Source organism: Gavia stellata, chromosome 22, assembly GCF_030936135.1.
Source record: "Gavia stellata isolate bGavSte3 chromosome 22, bGavSte3.hap2, whole genome shotgun sequence".
In the NCBI taxonomy this organism is placed as follows: Eukaryota; Metazoa; Chordata; class Aves; order Gaviiformes; family Gaviidae; genus Gavia; species Gavia stellata.
Genome location: NC_082615.1, coordinates 6,800,549 through 6,810,562, shown reverse-complemented (window position 1 = coordinate 6,810,562; position 10,014 = coordinate 6,800,549). Strand labels below are relative to the sequence as shown.

Here is a 10,014-nt window from a genome sequence, read left to right as displayed (position 1 = left end):
TCCCGGTTAGCAAAGTGCACGTTGGAAATTTATGAGAGACAGATGCTGCTGACCAGAGGCGAGCAATGAAGCGACTGTTAGATGCAACGTCTAATATTGTACAGTTGAGGTTGTCACTTCTTTCTCCTTCACCCACTAGAAGACCAGCTGCCTTTACGGGCCTTTAACATTTATGACTAATAGCCCAAGGGATATATAAACCAGGCTGCGTGCCAAAGCCCTCCGATCAGGGAGTGCCTCTTCCACAGCCTGGGCCAGACTGGCACAACAACTTAAACTCTGACTTTGCCATCTGTTGGGTGGAGGCAAACTCATTTAATGCAGAGCGGAGGAAAAAACTATCCCAGAGAGGAGGAGCTGCTCTGTACTCTCCATTGCTGCCCTCTCTGCGGAGCAGCCAAGTTACATGCCCCTCAAGCTGTTTGCCTGCATCACCTCAAGCTCCACAGCACACTCTAGGAACATCATCTTAGCGGAGCACACAGTTTTCTGTTCTTTATTTTTTGCCCCTGTAACAACTAAAGCAACTCACCCCCAACTGCAGAGGTTGCAACTCCCACCGCTGAGTTCCTAACCAGTCTCCCCCTATTTTGTGCAGTTTAACAGCAGCTCTTTGACATGTAGTGGAAAACAAGAGTCTAGTAATGTTTAGACAGGATGGATGAGTCCAGATTTCCTATGGAAGCCTAGGTCAGCACAGAAAATTTTCTGCTGTGGCCAGTCCTGCCCCTGCTAACCATGACAGCATTCCTCTCTACCAGCAGCCAAAAGACAGTAACAACTCCAACCTGTTTGTTTCAAAACGAGGTATTTATCTCCCTCAGAAGAATGTCATGAGGCTAAGTTCATTAGTGGTTATGATGTCTTTCCAAGAACAACAGATTAACAATAAACAAAGGCAAAATACTGTTACGAAGATTTAGGGGGAATCTCAGAAGAGCCTAAATAACACAGGAAAACGCCAACAGGACTGAGGCACTTTGAGACACTTCACTCCACATTCTTTGCATTTTCTCCTCTAAGCAAAACTGCCCATTTTGAGAGCACATGCAGCTAACGCTCCCTCTTCGAGGCTCATATATCAGCCTCCTGCCTGACACTGACACTGCTCAGTGAACCTAATTTTACGTAGTCTCAAAGTCACCTGCAGTGAAACAGCCACTTTGCGCTCCAAGATCTCAAACCACAGCAGACACAAAGTTATTTGGCCTGGGCTTGCAAGGAATCTCTCTAGATATCTCGGCCACCAGTGAAGCAGCTGCTCTTTAAAAACAGCCTCTCACAATAGTTCAGGATAAGTGAGCAATGCTGATATGCTCAAAATCACCAGGAGAAGTTGCGTCAACAGAATGGAATTGGTCACGCTGGAATTTGGCCAGGTCATTTGGGATTAACACCCTGAATATTGCGAGAGCCATGAAAAGCTCTGCGTTAAAAGAACCATCAAACCATCCTCTAAATAACTGCAGTGCTCTGCCCCATCCACCATTCGCCAGATGACTAACATGCTTTTGTATTACAGCGGCTCTTCCTTGGAAGTCTGCCTTCCATGCACTGCTCCAGCCACACCCTGCTCAGCTTGAAAAAACACAGAATAAAAGAGGAGGAAGAAAGTAATTTTCCTCTTTTTCCCTGTTACGTAAATCAGAGTTGGTTTTTTTCTTTTTTAACCATTCACAAAACCTTTGAAACTCCAGAAGAACACTTCTCCAGCTCTAATTCAATCATCCTTTTCTTGTCAAACACCATGCTACGCCAACCAATTCCGATTTGATGTTCAGTCCTCTCACTTCAGCTAATCTTGTCAAAACATTTTCATTTGTTAGCACCACTGTAGGACTGAGGTTCAGAAATGTTTTGAGGCCACTACAGAAAATACTTGCTAGAAACATTCAAAAGTGGTATTTAAAAAAAAAAAAAAGACATTTACTAGCTTCCACAGGACTTTTCCTTCATTATTCCAACTTAGACTAAGTATTTCCAAAACTCCATACAGCATTTGTTTACTCACTGCTTCGAAGCAAAGAACCCTGAAGTAAGAATTGGGCTTGTGCGTTGAATCCCCTTACAGCGGGGTTCTTAATCTGCAAGTCTACTTGTAAAAAGCGTGACTGAGGCAATGCAAAACCCTAAAAGATGTATGGCAAGACATGCAGGAAGAGAAATGGGTGCTTTAGGATACAATCCAGCTCCCCAGAGTTAAAGGAAGAGCAAGTTTGGGTCAGCATGATGCATTAGAAGTTTCTGTGTTTAAGGTGGCTGAGAACATGCAGCCAGTGAGTGGTAATCAAGCAGCAGCAGCTGGCAGCAAAGAAAAGGAAACCCGAGGGTCTGTGCACACTAAAGAGGTTTTAACTAACTGCACAACAGCAGGACAGAGCTACCTGTGCAACATGGAGAAAAGAATATGGTGCAAACAGCAGGCCATAAGCAAGGAAATAAAGCTGTGCGGATGCAGCGATAGGAAGTGACATACGTTGGTTAAGCAGCACTAGCTAGGCCAGGATCCCCCTCTGTGATCCAGGGCAAGCACAGGAATTCACCCACTTCATCGGGTGCTTTTTCAGAGCACAGTCTCTGCTAGGTAGTTGTCCACTTGGTTCCCCTCTCCCCCCACTAAATGTGTGCTGATATTAGAGGAGACAGAGTAAAAAAGTGCTCAGTCGAACAGCTTCCAGCAAACCAATTCAGTGTCTTCAGAAGAACTGCAGTCGCCTTCTCCTTGGTCCCACGAGGTGACTTCCTACGGGCTGGTGGAGCTCTGGGAGCTCTGACATTTCCAACATGCTCATAACAGAGCAAAGCCACTAGCTTCCCCTCCTCCAGGAGAACAGCAGGTAGCCAATACATGCCCCTTTCAGCGTTCCTTCCTCATAATGCTATCGGTGCTCTTCAGGGCACACAGGAGGCTGCAGAACAGCTCATACCAAAAGAAGACAAGGCCAGTAGAGACAGCAGCCTTCAGCAAGCTGGGCGAAAGGCCCTTAAAGAATCCACCCGTGCCCTCTTCTCGCATGATCTGCCTCATGCAGTCCAGGAGACCCCTATACATCCGTACCTGGGAAAGAAATGGCAAGAAGGTTAAACAAGAAAAATCCAGGACAACTTACCTGGAAAATAACACAGACAGCCCCAGACTATACCACTGAAACATAATCTAGACATGCAGCCTGGAGATGCCTTTCTGGCTATTATTGTAACTAACTGAAAGTTTCAGAGAGTCGGTTTGTAGAGAGTGGGGTAGAGGAAAAGCCATCAGCAATGGCTTATGCAAATAATTCTAATCAAATGCCCCTAAAACCTTTATGCTACAACAGCACGTATTATTTATGGTACAAGTTTGTGAAGTAATTATTTCAGATTGTGCTGCTACTGTTTTCCATCCTCTTCACTCTCTAAGGAGGGACAACTTTTCAGTTTTCTGACAGAAAGAAAACAAAGGTACAGCAGTTAGAAGTCTCTCTAAATCAGCTATCTGCATGTCATTGTGTCACACTGTGAAGCTTTAACATCTTGTGACACATCAATTCTGTACCTCACTGGAAGAGGGAAAACATCCAATGCAATGGGTTAAGACTTCACATTTCTACCCCAGAGTTTCCTGAGGTACAGACCGATTTGCTTTTCAGATCCAAGGAATTTGAAGGAAAAAATAAAATTTCCACATTTCATGGAAAAAAAAGAGATAGTTCCTTGAAAGATCTGTATTTGTCTACAGTGTACTTTGAAGTGGTATGGATGGTGCTAAAGAACACCAGAAGTATTTAATTTGCTTTGAATTTCAGGATGTTCTGTACATCAGACATATGCTGAACACTTGGTGCCCATTCCTTGTATCAAAATATTAATTACAGAAAAGGATCCTGACAGCCAGGTGATCCCAGCATAAAGCTAGTGTCATCCTCTGCTAGTAATTTGGTCCTGAATCAGAAATACCAAGCTGCAATTAGAAAAGTAAAGTAAATGGAAACCCTTTTGCCCACCTAACTCATCCGCAGCTCCAAGACAGCCAACCTGATGGAGATGGATGAGAAGGCAGAGCACAGGTACGTTGGACAATGCCATAAAATGAATCCAGTTTATTCATGCGGCTATTCCCATTATTAAGCAAGACCAATGCTCAGCTCCCAGAAGTTCCCCGGGACCTCCCAACCTGAATATGAACACAACAGGTACCACCGGTGAATCATCACTGCATTCTGGTGATGACTGGCTCTGGATTGTCTTGGTGCAAATGCATACTCATGAAAATCAGTCAATTCCAACATTTCTCACCTGCCCAAAGGCTGCCCGGGCATGCTCAAAGCCACCCACTTGCAGTCGTTTTTTGAACAGGTCAAAAGGGTAAGTGAGGGTTTTGCTGATGATTCCAGCGCAGCTGCCACAAACAAGGTTTTTAACGTTGCCTGAGAAGCAGAAAGGGGAGAGCATAGCCAGGAGGGAAAAAAGAGGATTAGCAGAGAGTTCTGATTAAAGATCATGAGAAGTAAGTTAAAATCACTTTTCACAAGAAGTAAGGCCACAAAGGCCCTTTAAAGTTACATCACCTCTTCTGCATAGTTTGGGCCACAGAACCTCAATCTGTATTTTCTGCATCAGGCTCTCAATCTCCACTGGAGCCTGAGCATAACAGCTGACCTTGGTTTGTTACATGGATTTATGTTTTTGCTCTGCCAAGTGGCATTCTACAAAAAAACCCCAGACACCAGAGAACCTGCCACTAGTGGATGGAAAAGTTTTCATGCCCCCCCAGTAAAAGCCCAGTCACTGGAAATCTTGCACTCCTGATTGCTCATACTGACTTATTCTAGATTGGAATAAGTTGCAGGTTGACACTGCCTGATGATTTCAAAGGCTTGTGGGAAACGAGTTCTGTGACATTAGGCTTTCTCCTTACAAACATGAGTTCTCAGCACAAAACCACCATCAGCCTCTGCAATCTAAAAATAAATATGCAGACATGATATTGAAAAGTCTAGTTCCTCTACTTGAAGAAATTCCATTGAGGAACAAAAACACGCTGATAATGCATACACTCTCTCTCAGAGAGGCACTAGTAACTAGAACTGTCAAGGTGACAGGTTGCATCAGGATGAGGTTCTCTTAGAGCTAGAAATCAACATAAAAATATCAAATCAAGAGCCTGGCAGTTTTAAATTAGGCTAAATGAATCCTCTTCTGTAACAGCTGTGCTGGAATCTGCAGGCAGATTTCCTGAGGAAATCCAAGAGTCCTGTCCCCACAGCACTAATGAAATTGAGAGAATGATTCCGCCAGCACTGTTTTCCCACAGTATGAATAATGTGACACAGCTCAAGAAAGAGTACCCCGGCCTGTGACACTTCACTTTCCCATCCATCCACATTTCCACCATCATTATTCCGTAATATGAGCTGTTTGTAAACTTCGCTGTAATTATTTTTGCAATATCTGTGCAGGAGTAAGAATGAGAGATGGGAAATTGAGATACTTTCAGATGTTGCATTGAGAAGGGCAATAGGACAGAAAACTGAGCTTATGTCAGTCTCCCAAACTAGCATTCATCCTCTCTTTCTCTCCAGATTGCAGACACCACTGTCCCAAGTGCCTACCTCCTTTCTTTCCTTCAGCTGGAATCACCCATTCAGAAAACTGTTGCAGGATGTTGTAGAAGGAGAACTGGAGACCAGCATATGGAAAGATAGCAATGATTGTGGGGGTCAAACCTCTATAGAAAGTCTGAGGCCCTTCTGTCCGGTACATCGTCACCACTGCATGGCGAAGGTTGCGATAGATCTAGACAATAAAGAAGAGGCTTAGTCTCTAGTGGAACAGGCTTAAAAGCAGCAAACCAAAGGTCAGGTTGTTTCCCAGTAACAACAACAGGCATTTCCCACTGCCCCATACAATTGCCTCCGTTTCAGCACAAAGCAATGAACAAAGTGATTTTGCACATCTTCACACACTATTCTCAGCTAAGCCCTTGTGACTCTTATAAGTAAGCTGACAACCTAAACCTACCTCTGAGCCACAAGAGACTAACTGAATGAACGATCGTTAGCTCTTCACTGAAAGGCCTGGGCTGACATTGTATCCCACATCCAAGATGTGCTTCTGAGGGGAAAAAACAAGGCACAGAGCTGAGGGCAGTGGCCTGAGACCACTTGCATCACAGACACGATTATTTATTTTTCTCTTAACAGCTCTGCTGGCTCCTGCAACAGAATTAATAATATATATATATATATAGTGATTCTACTGCAGGCTAAGTCAAAAACCAGAAATGGCTCTGAGACAAACCCATACAAGTTTAGTTATTACAAACCTAATTAGCATGGAGACCAATTCTTGCATAAATAAGAACATGAAACACAGGTGAAAGGAGACTGGTTTCAAGTATCATCCCCATCATTATCTAAACATGACCCTGTGCAAGCGGAAAGTTTCAAACACACAATGTTCAACAGACTGAGGAGTGCATTCTATAAATGGCCAACAGCCTAAATGAAAATTGAGTTATCCTGTTAAGGACAGTTTCTCCTTTCTGGATCACCTGTCAGGAGTCAAACACAACCAGGAGCAGCAAAACATAATTAAGAAAGCTGTGTCAACAGCACAGAGGAAAACTTGGCAACAGTGCAAACACTGCCCAGTAACAGCAACTGCTCCTTTATGCTAACCCACAAACTGTTACGTACTTTCCAAACCTCCAGTATTCATACAGGTGAAATATTGCTACTGCTACGGATTATAATTCCAAGCATTAATCCTCAACCATACCTTAGGCTCACCCTGAGCAGCAAAGCGGGTGCGTAGCGTGTCAACAGGTTGAACTGCAACAGTGGCTGTGCAAGCAGCCAGTCCACCACAGACGAAGTGCACAAAGGAATCGCGGGCGTTGTATGAGGTGACATTGTGCACCAGTTTTGTCAAGCTTTCAAATGCCATGAACTTACAGAAACAAACACACACAGGTCAAGGAGTCAATCTCTATCACTGACATGGATCTCCCACTCCTCCCTCCAAAACAGCTCCACCCACCGCTTGTAACCACCTTCTATTTCTGTCCTTGAAAAGTCCTCCTCAACTTGCAACCTGTTGGAGCATGTGCTCAAAGAATATCTTGTAAAAATCACTGAGCAGCCCGGGGCATGCTTGGGATATTCTCATCTCTGACACTTCGGCTAAATCTTGCATTTAGAATTGTGAAAAACTCATTTTAATGCTCTGTGTGTCCTGAAGAGTATTTGCTATATTACAGGTATGCTGCTCATTACTCTTTCAACCACTGCTCACAAAACATGTTGTTAGTATTTACAAATTAAGCGTAACACTGCTGTGTAAAACACCATCATCAGCTTCACTAAGTTTTTTACTAAAAAGCTGTTAGGCCAACAGCGTGAACCAAAGCAAAACAGGCTTGGAACAGCTAAGCCAAGTGTCAGGAACAAGCAGGGCTTGTTTATGACACCAGATACAGACAGAACTCAGTTTGCTCTACCTGTGCTCCAGGCTGGCCAGGTAGGCCATTCAGCAAGCTCAGGACTATTAAGTTAGGAATTATACATCAGCATTATACGACTACGTATCTTTGAGACTGGCGCTGGCTTGCATCAGTACAGCTTAAACCTGGACCTTCCTGCCTCTGCCCGTGCAGCCAGTCTGAAGAGAAGCAAAGCAGAGTCCTACGTATGTACGCCAGGCCTGGTTGATGCCTGGTCACCTTACCTGAACAGCTCCGTAGCCAACTGAAAGGAACTGAGCAGGAACATGGCCCTTCCAGAAGGCTACCAACCCCTCTTCCTGGAAGATGCGCTGTATAGCTTGCAAGATGCCATGATACTTTGCCCCTGGGTTTCTAGAGGACAGCTGCTCAATCTGAAGCTGGAGGAAAACAGAGAAAATATTTTCAATTCCACGTCACATTTCAACAAGGTTCAAGTGTCCAATTCAGGAATTCACAACCCTGTCAGCCAACCAATGCTAAGAGATGACCTTCTCACAGAATCACATCTAGAGCTGGCTGGGATGTTATTTACGTAGGGCTCTAAAATAATAAAAGCATGCATGCAACACAAAGGTAATCAGTAAGGATGATGGTGAAATTCAGTCAAGATAGTGGAGATCATTCAGAAAAACAGAGAAAGAGAACAATCTATGGAAAACACAAGATCCCATTCAAACACACAAGTTAAGCTATATAAACAGAAGCGGTGGACACAAGACAGCCCTACTACCTTATATAACCTGTATACAATGTACGTGAGGGCTGATGAGCAGATTTAGTGCTCTCTGGTTGCACAAGTCACTTGTTCATCCAGGGCAAGATCCGCTCCACTCTGTAACAGGCTCTTTCACCCCCTGTCCCTGAGCACGCCATGAGGAAGGTACCTGAAAGCGTATCTTGATGACATCCAAGGGGCTGACAAGGACCCGAGTGACCAAGCCAGATGCTGATCCTGCTGCAGCCGCTTCCACCGTGGAGACGCACTTGGCCTCAGGGTCATAGCCTACCATGCCTGCCTGCTGTCCCCGCAGCCTGGGCAGGGGGTCAGGGTGCCCCAGTGAGCCCTCCCCAGGCAAGGAGCTCTCCCCACTCCTTCCCACACAAAGGCTCCACAGCCTCACCCCACAGCCCCCCTCCCCATCCCAAAGCTTCCCCTCACCCCAAAGGCCCACAGACCCCGCTCCTCACCCCACGGCCACACAGACCCCCTCACCACAACCCCTACCCCCTCTCCCCACGGGCCCCGCGGCCCAGCCCGTGGCAGGCACCGTAGGGGGATACGGAGCCGAACCCCGGGCGGGGCCGCCGGCTGGTGGCTGTCCGCGGCCCAGGGCGGCGGTGCGCGACCACGGCCACCTCCCTGCCGCGGGCCCCACCGGGACGCCTCGCCCGCCCGCCAGCGCCTCGGCGCCGCACTGCGCCTGCGCGCCGCGGGGGGCGCTGGGAAATGTAGTCCCGCGCCCAGGCCGGTAGGCCCCGCCCGAGGGAGCGCGGTCCCCGAAATGGAGCGGGCTCAGCCCCGAGCTTTTGTGCTTCTGAAAGCGACGCCTGCACAGAGGACCCTGCACTCCTGCAGCTCCCGGGCAGCTGCTTGGCTGGATCAGGCGGCTGACAGTAGAATTAAATCACAGAATCACTAAGGTTGGAAAAGACCTGTAAGATCATCAAGTCCAACCATCACCCCAACCCCACTAAACCACGTCCCACAGCGCCACGTCCACACGTTCCTTGAACACCTCCAGTGATGGTGACTCCACCACCTCCCTGAGCAGCTTATTCCAGTGTCTCACCACTCTCTCAGTCAAGAAATTTTCCTAATATCCAGCCTGAACCTCCCCTGGCACAACCTGAGGCCATTTCCTCTTATCCTGTCACTCATCACTTGGGAGAAGAGACCAACACCCACCTCACCACAACCCCCTTTCAGGCAGTTGTAGAGAGCGATGAGGTCTCCCCTCAGCCTCCTCTTCTCCAGACTGAACACCCCCAGCTCCCTCAGCCGCTCCTCATCACACTTGTGCTCCAGACCCCTCACCAGCTCCGTCGCCCTTCTCTGGACACGCTCCAGCACCTCAATGTCCTTCTTGGAGTGAGTGGCCCAGAACTGAACACAATATTAAGCAGCGATTTAGGGTTTTTTTGCAGTCCGGCACCAGCTTTGCTGACCCGCGTGCCGAAGCTGGTAAGGGGGAAAGGAAAACACCCATCAGGAAAGGACGTGCTTACAGTAGCTCTTCCACCACGGCCTCGCCCTTGACATGATACAATCACAGCAGCAACAAACATTTTTCTTCCCTCTATCAAGCACAAGGAAAGGAAGATTTTCTAAACTTTTCAGTAGACACCCAAGATACGAGTAACACACGCTTGTGAGGAACGTGTTCTGTTACAGCATTACAAAAAAGCCAAGCGCTCCAAACCACACTGCAAATCATTTTGGTATTGACTTCACTAGCACAAACGAAAAATAAAGAACTAACCATGGGAATATCTAGGCATTTCTGAGCAACCGCAAACTCCTTGACTAC

General features: G+C 46.6%; 1 protein-coding gene across 1 annotated transcript; it reads right to left on the bottom strand.

The window, feature by feature from the left end:
- Positions 1–2,707: 2,707 nt before the first annotated feature.
- Positions 2,708–8,550, bottom strand: SLC25A19 (solute carrier family 25 member 19). Its single transcript, XM_009813933.2, has 6 exons — positions 8,371–8,550; positions 7,708–7,863; positions 6,760–6,930; positions 5,592–5,775; positions 4,276–4,406; positions 2,708–3,058 (listed from the first exon to the last, which is right to left on the bottom strand). The coding sequence occupies exons 1-6, from the start codon at positions 8,494–8,496 to the stop codon at positions 2,858–2,860; spliced, it is 969 nt and encodes a 322-aa protein (XP_009812235.2). The 5' UTR covers positions 8,497–8,550; the 3' UTR covers positions 2,708–2,857.
- Positions 8,551–10,014: the final 1,464 nt, after the last annotated feature.